Genomic DNA, 20,478 nt, shown 5'->3' with positions numbered 1-20,478 from the left:
CTCAAACCCAACACTGATGACAGAATTGTTAATTTCTTAATTCACTTTTCTATGGTAGTCTTCACTATGGTATCTGAGTGCTTCACAAGTATTAATGAATTTATATTCATAACTCCCATGTGAGATCAGGTCATATTAGTATCCCCTTTTTATAAATGGGATACTGAAACAGAGAGATTATCAAAAGTGTCCATACATTTTGGTTGCCCAATTTCAGAACTCTGCATTCTGATTTTTCAGAGTAGTTAGCATTTTTATAGCAATATATGTTCAAAGCACAGCTCCCATTGACTTTAGTTGCATCTGTGAGTGCTCAGAACTTCTGCAAATCAGACTTCAGAGTCTCAAGTTGGGCAAGCAGAAAGCAAGAACACAATTAATGGCCAGCTATGAAAAGTTTGTTCTAAAGGACTTGCCTAGCATCACACAGGAACTCTGATGGAGGCTGGGACAGAGTCCAGTTCTCACAGTGGCATTCAAATACCTTAACCATGAGATGCTCCTTTCTGTTCCTGCAATCCTGCCTCATTTCACTAACTACACACCTTTGAACTAATGAAGAAGGGATCCAGACACTTTAAACAGGTCATCAGCAGGGTTGGAGCCTTAAGAGTCTCAGCACAGACCTCTGCCACTTGAACTACTGATATCAATAGTAGGTCGTCATTCCCTAGGTGGATCAGCACTGGAGGCGGGATGAGACACACACTTTGCCAATGGGTTTCACAGATATTTGCTGACTGCCGAGGAACAGAGACTCAGGAATCTTGAGTTCCATTGAAGGTTCTGGAGGAGAGTATGACCTAGGAATAAGAGATACTTCTTGTCTTTGGCCTCTGTCCTTGACTTCCTCTACCCTATACCCCTCATCATAGTTCTAGTCTCAGTCTTCCCCAACCAGTCTCTCTTCCCCCATCTGGACTCCTCACCTATCCCCAATCTGTGCCTGTTCCCAGTCTTCCCGCTCAGCCAGTCTGTCTTCACATACATACCCATAGAGATGGACTCCTCATCTGATCTCAGTCGCCCCCCCCCCCCGCAAAGTGGCTCCTAGTCCCCCATCTGTTCCCTTGACTGGCTCCTAATCCCAGTCATCTTGCCCAGCAAGTCCCAGTCTCCTTATACCAATTTCCTCCTCCTAGCACCCCCACCCCAGTCTGGGTTTTGTCCTGTCTGCAGTCAAGTCAGTGAGCTTCCTTCTTCATGCTGCCTGAGATCCAGCACTAAAGAGCACAGGGATAGAAAATTTCTTACTAATAATTACCTTTTTGCTAGCAGTGTCTTCCATAGTTCTTGACACCTGGGCTGCTCTGCTCACTCTTGCAATTCAGAGGCAGATCAGCTTTTTGGTACCACTGCTCTGGCCATGCACCCTTGGCTCCCACTTGTGGACAGATGAATTATTCCAAAGCTGTAAAAATTGTAATAATAATATTAGTAACAAATACTTCAGAGGTAACTGACCAACTATGTTCAGTGGACCACAACAGAAAAAAAAAGTCCCATGTTAAAGATCCCACTCAGCAGATGACCTTTTGGCTTGAGGCTGAGTGGGTAGAATTGTGGGAAACACTGCTAGCAGAAAGGAAATTATCAATAAGAAATTTTCTATTCTGCAGCCCAGCATCTCCCACAATTCTCTGGGACTTGTTAAGCAATGAATAGATGTAGGGAGGGCATAGAGAAGGTCAGAAGAAAAGGAAAACAGTATCCTCTCCCCACGTATGCATTTGCTCAAAGGCAAAAATAATTTCTAAGCCATCACCTCCAGCACCTTTCTGCTCAGGTCACCACTGCACAGAACTGGAAGTCCACCTTGTAAAGCTTGCTAACAATGGTAGCAGTTGACTATATGGCCACCTTACACATTTCTGCTGTGCATTCATGAGCTCTTTTTGCACACAATGTCACCAAAGAGTGCAGGGAGTGTGTCCTGACCTGCCTTGTATCCTTCCACAATACATAATCTAATCCAGTGGTTCTCAAACAGGGGGATGTGTACCCTTGGGGGTACGCAGAGGTCTTCCAGGAGGTACATCAATTCATCTAGTTATTTGCCTAGGTTTACAACATGCTACATAGAAAGCACTAGCAAAATCAATACAAACTAAAATTTCGTATAGACAATGACATGTTTATAGTGCTGTCCATACTATATGATGAAATGTAGGTATAGTATTTATACCCCACTTGATTTATTTTATAACTATATGGTAAAAATAAGAAAGCAAGCAATTTTTCAGTAACTGTGGGCCATGATACTTTTGTATTTTTATGTCTGATTTTGTAAGCAAGTAGTTTTTAAGTGAGGTGAAACTTGGGGAGACACGACAAATAAGACTCCTATAAGGGGTACAGCAGTCTGGAAAGGGTGAGAGCCACTGATCTAATTCACCTAGCAATAGAGGACTTGGAGGCTCTGAGTCCTTGGCATTTCAGGTGGAAGGATACAAACACGGCACCCAAACTCCGCATAAACCCTGTATATTTGAGATAGAAGGCTTTTGAAAGTCTTCTAACATGTCTCACCTTTCCTCAGTGGGGTGCTGTGGCATTGGACAAAATGAAGAGAGAATCACTTATTTGGAAGAATGGAAGGAAGAGTTCACCTTTGGGATAAATAATTCCAGAGGTCTGAGCACCACCTTGTCTTCATGAAACACGCAGTAAGTCTCCTGCCCAGAAAGTGCTGCCAGCTCCAATACTTGCCTGGTGGACATGATATTCTATCAGAAAGCAAGTCTTGATGGACAAATAAAATGCTGACACTTACACCTGTGGTTTGTCATGGCTCTTAGTACAAGTAGCAGGACTCATTTGGGAACGAGGCCTGATCACCAGTTGGCTAATCGGACTGCCCTAAGGAATCTGGCTATCTGGGGGTTCTCTGCCAGAGAACCCACGGATCTTGCAAACACCACACTACTAACGGCAGACACCTGAGATGCAATGGTACTAGTTTGGAGGAAACCTTTGTCAAAGCTTTCGTAGAGAAAAATCCAAAATAGCCAGAGTTCCTGGATTCCTAGGATTAGCTTAGTGATCCTGCACCAGTCTCAGAACTTGGTCCAGATAGAGGGGCATGCTTTTAAGGTCACCACTCTTCTAGAACTGTCCTGATGACTTTGGAGGACAAGCCTTAGTGCTTCCCTTTCAATAACAAGGCTATTAGGTGCAGCTAGTTTGGGTATGACTGAAGAAGAGGACTTTGTGAGAGGATGACCTGTCTCTTTAGGAGCTGTAGCAGTAGTCCTAATTTCAGCTCTATCAGGTCCAAAAAACAGGGCTTGTTCCTCCCTAGGTTGTTCACATAAGCAACCGTGGTCATGTTATAGGACCTGAATCAGGACTTAAGTTTCCTTCTAGGCTGGACTGGAACCGTCGTAGCACCAGCTTGACTGGTCTTAGTTCTGGGAGGCTTATGCTGTAGGTCCTTTCCTCTGGGTTCCAGATGCCTTGAGCTGTTTGGGACCCCAAGTATGCTCACCAGCCTTCCAGGCTGGCGTTGATTGTGAGCATCAAATGATCTAGAAGACTCATTGGCATGCCCTAGTGGACACTGATCTGGGCTGACCACCATTTTAAAGAGTTGATTACCTGTCCCGAAATCCTCATTTGATCTTCCATGCATTCCAGGGCGTAGTCCAGTACCTTGAAGAAAAAGCCTTGAAGGAGCCTGTGTGACTGCACCCTTGGAACGATCTTTATATGCACAATAAGCAAAAAGTCTGACAAAGTAACTGAAAACAGGGTCTTGCAAAAGTGCTGGGCAACCTTAACTGTAGGTAGTGCTGCCAGCTCTGCTTTAATAATGAGACAGTGAATCAAATTCAGCACTGGTTGAAGCAGCCACAGCTCTACAGTTCATCTGAGCCCACCAATGTCAGTAGTAATTTTGCTCCACTGTATCATTAAGATCTAAATTAGACTTGATGGCAAATAGCATAAATAGTAGGAATATAAGAACTGAGTTTTCAAGCAGAAACAGTATGAAGTTTGGGAAATTTCCTGCTCAAATGGATTGTACAGGCCCCTGTGGCACTTTGCTGTGAAGGGCCATTTTAAAAGTTGACAGACATTACGTTTCTTGAGAAGAAATGTTTCCTCTCTTGAGAACCATTAACTTTTGTTAATTCAGTTACTTAAAAACATCACATTGTGTGTCCTGCTGGCTATTTGACATGATTTGTGTTTCCAATTTATGCGAGACACTTAGATCCTTAGATAGGAGCCCCTGTATTTTTTTTTAAAATAAAACTAGAAAACATTTCCATCCTCATTTTTAATTGCAATTTCAAATGTTAGGTAAAGGTCTTTGAATATCAGGTTTACAGACAGACTGTGCTTTTTTCACCATTAGTATTCTAATTTGGCTTAATTCCCAAATATATAAGAAGCAGTCCTGAATCGGGCCTACTTCTAGAATCTAATTAGAAGCCTGCTCTTTATTCTCAGTATGAATGCACACACAAATATTGGAATCATGGGATTTTTTTTTTTTTTTATACTGCCAGTTTGTGCTATGACAGCCTGGGTTGGTTTAAATCTTACCATGCCAATCACCACTGGTTTGCTTCTTTTGGTGACTGCTCTTCAGTTCTTGCTGATCTAAAGGTCATATCCGACATGGCTCAATATTGGATCCGTATCGTTCAGCATCACTGTCCTTGGCAGTACAGCCCAGGGATTTCCTACTGTGTAGAAGACAATCTGAATGCTGTTTTCTACTGATTCTTAAAACAAACAAAAAAAAATACACACACCTTCTCCCCCAAAGTCTTGATAAAATATGGATTTGCAACAGTCAGAGCTGCTTGAAATAAAATTTTAACAAAAGTCTTCATGGGACAATCAAACCTGGTTAATCCAAATCACTTTGCAAACTATTTTTATTCAAATTAAAAAGCCTCAAACAAATTGATGGTACATACATTTTATAAGCCTGGTTATCACTAACTTTTTGGGTACACAGATGTAAGGAAAAACCAAACATGGATTAACCAGGTCTGAAAACATATGCTGAAAAGTCACCAACACCAACTTTAAAATTTTTACACAAACAGTAAGTTTTATCTTGAAGGAAAGGGAGGGATTGGGGGGAGGACTGGGGAAGAGAAGATGAACAATTAACGGCCTCCAGGTAGTTTACTAAAATACAGATTCTAAATTAATCTATTTTTTACTCTCACAGAAGCCAACCATTTCCCATGCATCCTTTTTTTTTTTTAAATATGAAAATTTCATTTATGCCAATACAGTAAATCATGGTGAAATACAAATTATGGGTTCAAATACTCCCAAAGAGAGGCATGTCTTTTTAACCATTCAGAGTCAGAAAATAATTCTAGATTGTAGCCATCAAACTGTAAATCCTAAATTTTACTGCATTCTCCACTGAAATGCCCGCAATATACAGAGACATGATTTTGAAATAAATAAAAAGTTTAATATAATTGATTAGGGCCAGCCCAGTGGCCTCATGGTAGTGCTCTGCACTGCCATGCAGGAGACCCAGGATTTGGTTTACAGTTCCAATCTCTTGCTCTTGGGCTAGGAGGAGCGGCGAAGGCTCCCTACAGTGGGAAAGAGGCAGTGCTGCAGGTTGCTCAACACTGACCTTTCTGACAAATTAAAGATCTGAGATTTATAGATTCCAAAGGGAGTCCCATCCAGTGCCCAAAAGAAAAATTAAAAATAAATAAAAAATAACTTAACTAAAATTAAATCCAGGCTCTTTGGTGTAATTTTGTTAATGTCTAGCAATAAGAGAATCTGATTGTAGTGATACAGTTCATGATGGTTCTAAATACTCAAAAATCAGGACTTGCTGCCTATCTGATTCAGCTCAATGTCCTGTTTTTGTTGCTAAAATCTGCAAAGCTTATGGTCATTTAAATGTACATTAAAATGATACTGTACATTGTGGAGGTTTAATATATTTGCAAAATGTTTTACATTAAATTTAAATTTAGAGTTGGTTGTTTACAAATGGCGTTAAATTAAATAAAAAGTATATGTGCCATAGTCCTATTACTGGTAGGGCTCAAATTTACAAATCACTTCTCTCTCGCTCCATAGTGTTTTCCTTTCCATCATATTAGTATCATGTCTGAAGACCTGGATCTTTAAATGACTACCAGAAAATATGAAAGAATGTTTCCTGTAATCACTGAAAAATTTAACAAATAGTGTAAGATCAATCACAATTTATACTTGCACATCACATTTTCCTCATCACTACAAAGCATGTCACTGAACTAGGCACCAAAATGTTGACTATTTTAAAGTGAAAATATGCACATTGTGCTCAAGGAAGACTTTTCTATTCCAGTGCTTTTTAAAATACATTTCCACATGATGACTATTTCACTCCGTTAGATGAGAAAATATCAGCAGATTGGTTCTTTTGGATACATGTTTCAGTGATCACCCTAGTAGAAGATTTGTAAGTAATTTTGCTTTTCCGTTTTTTTTTGTTTGCTGCATATCAAAATCATTTAAAAAATATTAAGTATCATAAAAGTATTTGGCTCTGATAAACAACTTTGCAGTCAAAAAGCTTGTTTGTTAATTTGTTTTTAACTGTCTGGCAAGTTCTGAACAGAAGGAAGTCACAGCCCTGAAATGTGGATAGAACACACCATACGTACCTAGTGATTAGGAAGAAAAAAGTTGCAATGCAAGCAACCTATTTTCTCCTACCTATAAACCCTGGTATACATTGTGTTGATTTTACACACGCTGTAGTATTTTATTTTAAAGCTAGAATGATGTGTTAAATTTCTCTCCAGCTATACTACAATACTTTCATTATAGTGAACTGAAACACTTAAAAAAAAAAAAAAAGGTATACAAAAATCTCTCACAGTACCAAATCATTAACAGAACATATATAGATTTTAAAATCATTTTAAAATTAATCAGCTGCAGTCTTTCCCCCTCTTTTATTTACCTTCCAAGACCTAAATTAAGTCAAAGTTCTGCATTTCTCTAGCAAATATTAATGAACCTAAACCCATGCAAGGAATGCAGCTCCCTACTCTGCTATACGTGTAAGTGATGTCACAGAACCTTGAATGCAGGTCTTGGCAGATAAAGCATTTCACCTTTCCAATGCATTTATTTGTGGTTCAGTTTGTACGTGTATTCTGTTACTGATCTGGGATCTCAATGGCCATTGTTGACACCATCAAATAATTGGACACAGTTGGACAACACAGCAGTAAGCACATCTGTGTCCTTTCTACACTAGTACTTCCACTGTTGCTACAATCAGTGAAGCTGCGCTGGTGGTTAATCACAGATCCAATTGTTGCTAATGTTGACGCACCCTTTACCTTTATTTACATAAAGCCTTTCAGTTCACATCCCACTGGTATTTCTGCTGGAAGTGGTTAACACACACAAGCACATGTACACACATTCTTCTATGAGGTAAACTATGACTAATTTCACATTTCATTGTATTTTTCAAACTAATTTGTAAACACTTATTTGTTTTGCTTTTTTTCTCTTTTTTATACAAAAAACTGATGGCATTAGATTCTCAGTAATAAGTACAAGAAAGATGGACCTTGACTACACTTATAATCAAATATGAAATTGCCTTTTAAACAAAGGGAACATATGCAAAAGTTTGTGTATTTGATAAAGTCAACTTAATATAACAAAGTCAAAGATGCTTATTAAAAGTGTCCTTATATAAAAATGGTCTTGCAATGTACAGCAAAATGCAATAAAAATTATTGTTGGTTATCTCTCCCCAGCCATTAACTAAAACAGCTATTGTTCCACAAAACTCTTTATATGTTGGTATTAAAGAAGAAAGCAATGTATGTGATTAAACATTTTCTATATTGTATGCTTGACGGATATTAAGGGTGTCTCGTAGCATCAAGTCTCGAAGACGCCACAGTGCATCTGCCATTGTGGTATGGGCCCCTTTACTTTTCAACCAGTGTGAAGGAAGACGGCTCTCTTGTTCTTTGGATAGATGTACATCGCGTCTTCGTGCTGAAAAATTAAGGAACAGCCTAATTACCTCATGCCTCTTTTTAACCTGGTTTGCCTGCCTCCCCTCCAAGATTTCCCATCATATTGGAATAACATGGAATACAATTCTACAATACGTCTTTCCTTTCCCCCCACCCCCGCATCTCCAGTCCCTCAAGAATATACAGAACATTTAAATTTATTCTTTCTTACACTTTTAAAATAAAGGAATTAGTTTTCTGAGTTTTGGTATGATCATCTTATATCCTTAATTTTTGTTATGGTTGCATGCATGTATTTTATTATTAAATGATCCATAGTTTTATTAAAATACCTTCTGTTTCTGTACAAGCCTTCTTTACCTATTTTAAAATGTAAAATAACAATGTTGGAGAAACAGAGAGGGATACACTTGTGCTCTGTTGCTGGGACTGAATTAGTTGAATAAATTTTTTATTAAACTTGTATGCTAATATTTTTATTCCAAAACTTTGTTATACTAAACTTGTTTTTATAGTAAACTTTTATTAAACTGTTATACATTCAAAAACCTTTGGTGACTTGATGGCAAAAACAACTGCCTTAATCACTGAATCTATAGCTCATATTTGATTTGTGATTCATAGATCAACTACACTAACAATCATAATAATCTCCTCAGTCCTTATCAAGCAATTGCTCATGTTACAAAGCCAAAACAGGCAATATGGAAGCTGCATGAAGAATCTGACATTGCCATCCCCTGCACTAATGTCCAGTGAATAGGCAAAAAGATCTATACTTTAAATGCTGCTAATTTACTATAGCAGAAACATTCTGATCACGTAGTATCCTTTTAGTTTAATTAAAAATTAATCAAAATTTTAGGTTTTTAACAAGTTCTCAGTTAGATCCACAATTCTGACAATCAGTATACAACAATCCATTGGTAGCAATTTTAGGTTCAGATCCTGCCACTAGATCTGTGTGGGGAGATTCACACTTACTTCAATGATAAAGATTTGTATGGCTGCAGAAATCAGGCCTGTGCAGATCCAATTTCCAGGATCAGGGCCTTAAATCAATACTTCACCCTCCACAAACAACACATTATCTCAAATAAAATATTTATGTAATCTTGAGCATTGCAGCAACATCTAATATTTTTTTAAAATGTAAATTAAACAAAGAAACTCTTTAAATTCTTGTTAAAACAAGACGTTGCAGCATTTCACAATGGCACCTGGAATTAGCAAAAAACTGTATTGCCTGCTTTTGCTGAGTTTAATGTAAACAGCAGTGCTGAATTTTCTTTCATGCTTTACCTCAATGTACAGTAAATTAATATTTCTGCAGTCAACAGTGCATCCTTAAAGGGACGCTGTCATCTTGTTATTACAGGAGCCAAAACAGTAAAAACTGACCCTTAAGGAACCTTTTTTTTTTTCCTCGTGATTTCAAGCTATATTTTAAGGATGCTGAGTGTGACTATAGTCATCTGACTTCCATTAACTTTAATAGAAGTAGCATGGACAAATAAGTTTTGTGTTTATTTCAGCCGAGTATTTCCTGCTTCACTTTTTAAAGTGTCAACAAATATCCTTTTTAATCTACAATTGCTTTTGTAACTGGTTACCGAGACAGGACTGTGATAACCAGTATAAATACAGATAAAAAATAATAAAAAATGTATTCTATCTCCCAAAGTCTTACTTTAGTGTAGAAGCCTTACCTGAAAGGGTCTGGTCCCACTTGCTAATACTGTTTGATTCAGCACTAAGCCCCTCAATATATTTCAGGTAGGCCTCAGAATGAAGAAGCCTCTGTGTCTTTGGTGGAGGGGAGACAAACATTGGAGTTGTGGGCTGCTGTATAACCTGCTGACTTGCTTGGCTTTGACCAGGGTATGGAGGTGGTGCCTGCTGGCCAGGTGGCCCAAGCAATCCCATCTGAAATGACAAATGACAGGAGAGTGAGCACTTTTTTTGTTCAGCTGCACAGATCTCCATGTAAAAACGTAACCAGGTAAAAGGCCGTGTGAAGACTTTTCTGTTTTAACCCCATACCTACCAAAGGGTGGCATTTATATGGTTTCCAAAGAATGCCAAGAAATACTCAGATAAACACATGTCCCCCACAAGATGTGCAAGAGGCTAGTCTCTTAATTCAGCATCAGAATGAATACCAGTTGAGACTTAGGCACAGGCAACTCAATGTATGAAATAGAAAAAGATTTTCAGGTGAAACCTCCACAAAACAGAGCTCCCTGTTTTTTCAATGAGGTGCACAGGTACAGGGACTGTCAGAGTTAGGCAATTTCTAGTATTTGTTTTCTTAAACTAGATGGTAAGCTTAGAAGCAGGATTTATATCATCTTATGTAGCTGTACCACACAATGGGGCCCTGATCCTCTTTGGGGACCCAGAGCACTTCCACAATATAAACAACAATCATCATCACGCAAGAATCACTATTGCACGTAAGAAAATCATAGTTCATGATTGGTTAAAATCCATATGACAGTAAGTTTTCATTATTTATCTCCTTAAAAGGTCAACAATACTGAGTTCTGGAACAATGTTAACCAATCAGGTTGCATATGCACTTTACTACCTTCTGACTGGCTCACAGATTCAAAATAATTCTAGAAGTCCAAAATCATTTCCCCTCTAAAATGTTAGAATTAGTCTAATGAATTGGATGGCCAACAGACAATTGGCTTATACTAATCAATGAGAAGGAACATTTGATCATCAACAGAATCTGACCTGATTGTTGAAGAACCAGATAGTGTCTATTGGTTTTATTAATTTTTGAAGAAATAAAGGAAGTGCAGCTTGTTTATTGATGGTTTAGAAACAGAGCAAGGAATCTTCTCACAAACAAATAAGAAAAATATAGGTTATCAGCAATTACACAGTGCACAAAAATGACTCACATCAATTAGGACAGGAAAAAAAGAATACCGCCTAATTTAAATTGCAGAGGGCACTTTGTTAAGTAGAATTAAATTAACCAAGTTAGAATCTGGCCAAGAAAAACAAATACTCTGCCTATGGGATCTTCAATGACCATAAGTGGCCAGAAATGCCCTGATTTTACATCTCATTTGAAAGACAAACTGCATCATAGCACTCACTAGCACACTGTGGAGACACAGGTTCAATATGAACTCAGATAATATAATGGAATATGACCTTTAAAGTTTCATAAAGAATGTAAACTACTTACCGGCTGTCCAAAAGGACTTCCTCCTGGTGCCGGAGTGCCTACCATGGAAGAAACGCTTTGGCCTATAACACCTACATTTTAAAATATAAACAAAATTAGTCTTATTTCATCTCAGTGACCAATGCCATTTTGTCTTTTATAAAGATCTGGCATCATTATCTAACTGAATATCATATCTTTACTATTGAAATTAATTTTATTCAGTATAATGATACAACACTGCTTTTAAAAGAAAGTTTCTAGATTAAAAAATGGCATGATTCTGAGATGCAGACTGCTCAGTTTAAAACTCTCTATCCCCACCCCCCCATGCTTTTTAAAAAAAATAATTTAAAAGAGATTCTATTCTGGTTTCCATTTTGCCAGTTGCACAGTTATTGTCTGACTAAATCTCACCATTCAAACTATACATCTCTTATTTGAAAGCAATCATTCCATCCCTTTTTTAATAATTAAAAGAAAAAGAAATATAGATTTGTTCCATTCAGTGACATCCAACATTTCCCCTACATTCAACATTATAAAATGTGTTCAAGCAGCAGCAAAACCATGCAATTCCTTCTTTTTAATGCTACTGTACTATATTAATCTTCTAATAAAAAAAGCAATTTAACATTGCTTAACACTGAAGTGACAGGATTAGTTTACATAGTCTTAAGAGTAAAGCAGATTAATGTTAGCCACTTATTTTTTAACTTTGGAAATTACATATGATAAAGCATTTCCAATTATTTGGATAAATATTTTACACGTTTTCCCTATTACATGAAGTGCACCAGGGAACAGACCAGGTAAGTCACACTCAAAGATGAATTTACAAACCTAATTGAGAGCTATCTGGTTCGTGACATTTTACATGAAGATGACTGGGCCTGAACAGATTAATGAAAGTTGCTCTTGATGCTGTTCTTTCTAATTGTGTCACTGCTTCATCTTGTCATAATCAAATATAATTAATTTTCAAGTTGAAAATGTATGCATATATTTTACCAGATGTAATCTGCATGCAGTGTTCTACATCAGTGATTGAAGTTGATTTTAAAACATGTGCCAGGGCAATTTTTCATTGGTATTTATTCTTAAGCATAAATTGAGCTAGTTTTCAAACTCATGACATCCCTGTTTCAAATGTATTTTCAGTAACAAAAATAGAGTAACAGGTAAGAATTCTTCTAATGCAAATAGTGTGAAATGTTAGGGAATTTTGAGGGGTGGAAATGGAAGAAACCTCTCCTCTTCCAGCACCTAAGAATGGCCCCTCCCTCACTCTACACTGTTCCAGATGAGATTCTTAGGATCCTTCAGTCCAAGGTCTATTATTTCTTCCTTGAATTCTCTACCTTCTCAGTTCTAAAATGCTGAACCTATAATGCTCGTTTCTCCAGTTGTGATAATGAACTGACCTCTTAAAAGGTACACATCAACCTGGCACAGTGCGGCACCACTAAACCTTTATACTACTACCACCAGCTCTTAAATTTCACTGACTTGGTGAGCAGGAGATGCAGCTGTATCTTGCAGTCTATCAACAAACTACGGTACTAAACCCATTAATGTTATGAAGTTAATGTGAATCTTGCACACCAGTTTGGGATGCAGGTTGCATATCTAATACTGACTTCGTTTTTCTTTAAACCACTTACATTCAATTACATAACCATGTTAATAGGACTTCAGGTAAACATCTACTGTAGTTGCAAATGGAAAATAAAAGGCAAACAAGATACCTTATACAAGATATAGATTAACAGCTTAACTACTGAATGTGTGCAACATTTTAAATGGCAGCATTGGAGTATGTTGCGGGGAGCAAAAGGGGAAAGGAGCAGCAGTACAGAGGATAAAAGAGGATAGTGGCCAGCAGTCCCAGAACATGAATGAGACAACGGCACTATCTATACATTGCATTTCCCCCGCTTTCCTAAAATATAACCATTCATCTTTTGCTCTGCTCAGAAATTTAAATATTAAAAGTGAAAATAAAGACAAATGGGGAAAAATGCTGTTCTTTGTCAATGAAGATTTTGACTGTGATTGATTCCCTTCACCAACACGTACTTCAAATGAACCTTCTTACCAGTTCTGGGACATAACATATTGTTGACTCACTAGCACTGAAGGCTATTTTATACTAACTTGTAAGATTTTATAATTAGCCCTGTGACTGGCCATTTTATAGATTGCAAAGTAAGGGTGAGGATTGCCTTCCACTTTTATATTTGGTGAATAAATAACAATGACAATTTCTAATCTTATCATATGTATATGTAATTGATTATCTGACCTACTGCTAATACACAGAGAGATTTAGTCAGTTGTGTGGATTTAAACTGACTTTGAATATAATTTAAAAAAAATAACAATGCACAGATACAAAGGATTTCCACCAGGCACTGGCAACAAGAAATCCCACCTATGACCCTAGTAAAAAAAATATTGTACATTCTATTGAAATACAAGAATAAGAACTAAGCTGCTTTCAGGGTTTGAAGCTACTGATAAACATGCCCAAATAACATGATTTTGACTAGTCATATTTCACCAGGTAAATCTTTTGTTGCTTGTTCCCTATATATGTTGTTCTGCCAATATTTATTAACATTCCATTAAGCTCAATGGACAATTGGGATATACCTGGTATATTCAGCAGCATGGCACATATGTTACAGTTAGACATACCTGGAACATTCAGCAACAGTCAAGCAGTTAAGCTACAAACAAACAAGTTTCAGATAACTTCTGTAACAACTGGTTAAACTGTGAGAACATGAAGATGAAATAATGAGTGAATGTGAACATTCTTACCCGGTGGTGGGATGCCTGGGATGCCTGGCATACCTGGCGGAAGTTGGTGGGGTGGGAGCACCCCAGGGTGAAGTGGCTGCATGCTGCCCATGCTAACAATGCCATCAACTGGGCCCTGCAAAGGTGGCAGCACTGGCGGATAGCCACCTATCATGCCTTGAAGGACACAACAAATTTCAAACATGCATCAATAACATGCAATATGATCTAAATAATAAGACATGCACTACCCACAAATAAGCACCTTTAGTACAGCAGGACAATACTACAATTAGTATCTTGCAAGAATGAACAAAAATTAAAATAAAAGTTATAAATATGAAATGCTATACTTTGTATGAATTAGTATTTAGTGTATTTGTAATGTTCTCATGGGGCAAAAAATGCTGAATGTTCAAATACAAATTAACACAAGGAATAAATTCAGCCACAATTAAATGTTTCTAATGTGAACAGTTTTAACACAGCATTAAAGTTCTGCCATTCATATTCAAATTAACAGCACAACACTCAGTACATCAATTTATGCACATCCACACTCTGTGGGATAGCTCTGTGGCCAAACTTAATTGCAATATATAAAATTCTCTAACTATTTTTCTGTGGTACGCATGTAGAATTAATCTATCAAGGTTATTTGTAATGCATGCTCTTTAACTCAATGTAGTGGCGTTTTTGTTTTTTTTTTAATTACCTTCTATACAACCTGAGCAAATACACCTCTACCCAGATATAATGCGACCCGATATAACACAAATTCAGATATAACGCAGTAAAGCAGCGCTCCGGGGGCAGGGGCTGCTTTACCGCGTTATATCCCGCAGTGGTGCTCGGGCGGAGATTTAAAGGGCCTGGGACTTCACACAATGGCAGGAGCCCCAGGTTCTTTAAATCACCATTGGAGCCCTGCCGCTGCTACCCTTGGGCTTTGGCAGCGGGGCTCGGGCGGCACTTTAAAGGGCTCAGAGCTCTGGCTGCTGTGGGGAGCCCCGGGTCCTTTAAATCCCCGTCAGAGCCCTGCCACCGCTACCCCACCGTTACCCTGATATAACACGGTTTCACCTATAACGTGGTAAGATTTTTTGGCTCCCGAGGACCGTGTTATATTGGGGCAGAGGTGTATTTAAGTGGAAATTAAAAATCTTATAGCTCTGGATGTGCTGGGCCATATCAACCTTCATCCCATGCAATCCCACTGAAGTCAGTTGATTTATATGGTGAATAAAAATCAAGGCAGAATTTGACCTCTGATGCTTCCTAGGCCTCATAATAAAGAAAAAGATACAATGAAGAATATACTGGACCATCTGCTAACAATCTCAATCTCTTGGGAGTGAGGAAAACCCAAGTACGGTACTGTCAGTAAGCTAACCTGAAAGGCCACGTGAAAGGTCTGTATTGTGTTTATTAAGTCCTAGAATTTTAACTTGCTGTTTCCAGTCCCTTGAAGTTTGTTAATTTTGCATGGTATGTTGTCAGAGAGCTAAGGAAAGGTGTTTGTAATACTATGAAAAGACAACTGAGGATCGGAGAAGGTTCTAAAGAACAGGAGATGGGACTAAATATGCAAAATATTGGAGAATGTACAGTGCACGCTGAGAAATCACCTCCAGAGTCTCCATTACACTGACAGTGAACAATCTATAAAAAAGTTAACTTTAAGAATGCAGAGTTTTCTGGATTAAGACCAACTGATAACTCTCAATAGCTCTGATTGATCACTCTCAAATAGAACTATTGGGTGTTCAGGAGCAAAGGGTATTTGTAGCTGAAAAATAACTAGCAACTTGCTCAGAAAACATTGTGACGGATCTGAGAAACATCAACTTTTTTCATGTTTCAAGTGAAGCCAACAATCAACAAATAACGGTTTGGTCCCACTCGCAATATAAGTTTCTTTAGGCGAACAAGAAATTTAGCTCAACATTTAAATTGTAATAGATGTCGATTTCAAATATTTTTAAACTGGTCTCTTTGAATTTATCAATATATTTCAATGCACATTTTTATTTTAAAAAATTAAACTCAGAGACAAAAATCTCAGTATAGTAAGTGGTCCCAAAGTAGCTAAAAAGTTCTACTACACCAGCTTGTAGTAAGATCTTCAAGTCAGATACTTGAATCTTTTAAAAACTTTCCTTTCAATTACAAACATTTATTTGTACATATGCTGCATGGAATACTTACTCAATAGCTGATTGACTTAATATACTGTAGTGAAATCTGCATTAAGGATTGGTTCCAGTAGTCCAACTCATGGTTTATGTGACCACTTTTAATATCTCAATGTGCAGTTTCCACTACAGTTTTGGTTAGTAAAAATAAATTTAATTGGTAACCCTTTTTTTTTTGGCCCCTTGGATAGCTGTTTACATCTTCTGAACTGTACCTTCCCCCATTTTCCATATAAGCCACATTTACAGAAGCTCTTGTATATATAATTTTACACGACTAGAGATTTGTTCCCTAAATGTGTATCTTAGAAAGTGTTAGGATTTCTCAGCCTCAGACGCTGAACAAAAGTCCTGCAACTAGTCCCACAGGGTTATTTAATCCAGATGAAAGTAACAGAACTGAATATATGCAGCCCTTAATTTTTCTATTACCTCATCACTGGCTTAAAGGTTGAGGAAGAAATAAGTGAAATCTCAATTTATTTATTCAGACATTTTCAAACAAGAGATTCCTGGAGACTGGGAAGTGGATGACTCCATTATCAGTTGTAAGGAAAATATTTGGAAGTATTTTGCATGATATAGTGAAGAGACACTCTGGAAATTCATTTCTATCAGTCTGAATCATGACAGGATGGTCTTTGTGTTTGAAGAACTCATCACAAGAGATAAAGTAAACAGTGAATATTATGTGCAGAACTTAGATTTCTCACAAAGCATTTGTAAAGGTTTCACAAAGGGCATTACTAGCTATGAAAAAAAGACTCCCTGAAAAAATGTTAAATTGATGGTCAGTATAAAGACATGAGAGGCTGAAATTTGTAGCTTTTCTTGCTTATATAAGATATTCTCAAGGTAAAATAAAGGTGGTAGTGGGGAACTCTTGTTTAGAACACATACAAATGATTTAGAAGAGAATATCAAAATGTAAGACAGCAAAATCTGCTAAAGGTATAACAACTGAACATAAAAAATGAACAATCAGACTCAGAGAATTTCAGAGAACCACCTGAATTTCTTTACAGGATTGGGATAACAACAGAAAAATTCAATTTAGTGTAAACAAATGCTTTGCAGTCTGGATATCATAAGCCAAATAAGAAACATGTATTTAATTGAACATCCATGCAACCTATTGACCAGAGAGGAATTTAGAGGTCATAACAGAAAATACAACTTCAAGCTGTCAGCTTAAAGTATGGCTGCAGCCTAAAAAACAAAACTGAGAACAAATGGAGCAACTCAAATGCAGTAAGGGAGAGATAAAATATACTTTAATTGTATGTACAAAGCACTATTTTTAGAACTTGACTAAACTAATGTGATCTTTTTAATCAATCTGTGACAGAATTAGATATTGGAGAAGGAAAAGACCTAATACATACCCCTGCCAATGCAGGATGGGTTCCCTTAATACATTCTCTAGGGCTTTGCCCAGCCTTAGGACCTAATCCTAGGACTGGCATAGTCCTACTGAATTCAGTTGGGATATGACTGCTAATCACAACACCAGATAGTACAGATTTGTGGAAAAAGTCTTCAAAATGCAGTTCTATTCTGTAAAGTGACTTGGTAAAAATGGCAATGTGGGATTTTATATATATTGTCTCAATTATCCCAGATCAAGCCTTTTCTGTTTACAAGCAAAATAACCTTTTTAGCTGCCAAATCTGCAAACTCATCCTGGAATCTGAAAGTCAGGCTGGATTTTTCAGTCTCACATGTCACCAACAATAAAAGATTTCAAATGGAACCTACTTAACACTTCCATTGATGATGCATGCACTAGAAGAAATCCAGCTCACTTCCCTTTGCAGTACTAACAGGAGTAAGCATTTCCTTTAATAAGTAGAGTGAACACAGATGATGGAATACAAACAGGGAGCAGCTCTACTGCGTAAGGAGGAACCTATTTTACAGCCTTTTTCAGAAGAATATTAACTACTGGAGAGGGTAATGGGGGGAAAAATCAGGATAATTTCAAGTTTAAGTATATTTATTATGAAGAAAGGCTGAAGAGGCTGAGCTTTTTCTTCAGTAGGAATAAAGTGACCCAAGAGAAGCGTTCAGAGTTATGAAGGGGTTTGATAAAGTGGATGAGGAAAAAATGGTCATAGCTCCTACTTTTTACCTGCAACAGGTGTCAACTGCTGATTGAGCATTCCCATTGGTGTTGGTGGCGGCACCACCCCCATAAGAGCCCCGACAGGAGTGCCTGCCCGGGGGGAGGAATTCTGCTGCTGTTGCTGTGCTGCTCGCTCTCTCTCCTGCTGCTCAGCAACTTTAGCTGCCCGCTCTGTAAAAGTATTTTAGATTTTCAGTTCTGTTTTGTAACCCAGAATTTCAAAATATTATCTGTTCATTAAAGAGGACTATTAAAACACTGGCATAGTTTAGTCTAATATAAAATAGAACAGATTATTCTACTCATACAGCATATAATTTGATTCATTTGGCTCCAGCTAAAACTTTTAGAGAACCTATCATGAAAAATATTCCATCAAGTTTTAAAAATGTGAAGTTTTATTTGATTAAAAAGTTAATTTTAAAAAGTCAAAGAACAGATTTGATCATAACACCAGTGTTACCAACATGATAGCAGCAGTCCAGCACTAGGTCCGGTCCACACTAGGAAAACTGGGCAAAACTTTCCCACTTTTCATACCACTGGCTCAGCTAAGGCAGCAGTAGCAATGTTGGGAGCTCTCGTGTAGATGTGCCACCAGTTGCTGCTGGCATTTTAAGCACTTTGTCGGTTAGACTTGTCCCAAGCAAGATGAGATAGTAAGAGTGTTTAAAATGCAAGTGGCAATCAGTGGCCCATCTACATTAGGGCTCCCCATGTCCATACTACTGGTGGAGTTGAAACAGTGGTAGCAAAATTCTTGCAAGACTTCCCTAGTGTAGATAGGTCCTTAGTGTTTTAGAACATAACAAGCAGCAGATGGATGGACCAAAAATAGTTCCTCTGCCTCTCCTTCTGACTTCTCCCTTTCCCCATCACAGTTCTCTTATAGCCATTTCCTTTTTAGCTACAGATGTCTAACTCAAATTGTGCTGCTCTGTAGAAGCATGTGTGTCCTTAGTATTGTGAATCTGATTGGTACCTAGATCAAGTTTCTTCACTACTACTATAAGAATAAAAGCTTGACTGCACAGGACTCTGATAAGAAGACAATTTTACATGGAAAAAAGGGGTATTCCAAATGCCCATGCAAGGTGCTTTTTGGGCATGCAAGTTACTGATTTGTTTTCTCTGAATATTATATCCTACTGAAGCAATGAGAAGCAACAAAGAATAAATGAATGCAGCATATACCTCTGTTGATTTTAACAGCACTGAATGGTGGGACTAAAAGTTTTCTTGAAGTTGGTGAAAGATGAAAATTGTTACTAAAAACAGCAATAAAGTGTCAAATGAAGCTAAGAAGTTCAGCAATGAGATTAAATGTTATATACTTCTAAAACACTAGCTTTTACCAGCACAGAAGTCCAAAAGCCTTTCATACAACTGTGTTTCATGGGTAACTTGTTTGTGCAACCTCTAGAAGTATATAAATACACTGAAAGACCAGTTCCATTTCTTCTAGGCATTTCCTTCCATGTTTTCACCAATCATTTCAGGAAGGGATGACGACGCATAGGAACTCCTAAATTTATTACTGGCAACACATATATAATTGAGAACAGAGAACACAAGCCATTTAAGGGGAGATGCCAAAGTAGGAAAGTGGACACTCCTCTTCAGAGTGATTAAAGAATTTGGAGAAAAGACAGACCCAGCTGTTCAGACTCTCCTTTAGTTTTGGCCAGTTAAAAAATGATCAGATAGAAGAAGCCCCTTAGACACACTGCTGAATTACTGTTAAATTTTCTATTCGACCATAATACTACTAACTTCAACTTTGGAATGCTGAGTCTTGAAATAGGACTGTGACCTACCTAACACAGGGCAATGCTACGTAAAATCGGTCTACTGATGTCACAACTGGCACAGATCTAACAGATGAAACTTACAACATTGTCACAGCAGTGCAATAAAGGTGAACAGACTTAGAAAAGTTCAGCTGGGATTCACTATACAGTTCAGTGACTCCAATCCCAAATCCTTCAGACCAGGGTTTGAAACACTGGAATGACCTATCCAACACAATTTATAAGGCAGGAAGATGCCCCTCTGCTTGAACTTCATTTTTCCTTACAATGAGTCTTTGCCTCATTCATAGTACATATTTACAAAATTCTTTGCAGTACAGCTAAGTTAGCCATGCAGACATGTGCAATGAGTCTACTTGTG

General features: G+C 37.7%; 1 protein-coding gene across 2 annotated transcripts in view; it reads right to left on the bottom strand.

Moving 5' to 3' along the window:
- Window positions 1-4,871: 4,871 nt before the first annotated feature.
- Window positions 4,872-20,478, bottom strand: part of PBRM1 (polybromo 1) — a 92,309-nt gene continuing 76,702 nt past the window's right edge. Inside the window, exons 27-31 of one of the 2 annotated variants that reach the window (XM_045023625.1) lie at window positions 18,313-18,477; window positions 14,008-14,163; window positions 11,203-11,273; window positions 9,704-9,920; window positions 4,872-8,013 (exon numbers count right to left, since the gene is read on the bottom strand). In XM_045023625.1, coding sequence (XP_044879560.1) covers window positions 7,841-8,013; window positions 9,704-9,920; window positions 11,203-11,273; window positions 14,008-14,163; window positions 18,313-18,477 — 782 coding nt within the window. In that variant the 3' untranslated portion in view covers window positions 4,872-7,840. The remainder of the gene's footprint in view (window positions 8,014-9,703; window positions 9,921-11,202; window positions 11,274-14,007; window positions 14,164-18,312; window positions 18,478-20,478) is intronic. The other variant, XM_045023626.1, reaches the window with a different exon arrangement.

The sequence above is a fragment of the Mauremys mutica genome, chromosome 7 (assembly GCF_020497125.1).
Source record: "Mauremys mutica isolate MM-2020 ecotype Southern chromosome 7, ASM2049712v1, whole genome shotgun sequence".
In the NCBI taxonomy this organism is placed as follows: Eukaryota; Metazoa; Chordata; order Testudines; family Geoemydidae; genus Mauremys; species Mauremys mutica.
The sequence above is the reverse complement of the archived record's forward strand: the minus strand, read 5'-3'. Positions and strand labels throughout refer to the sequence as shown.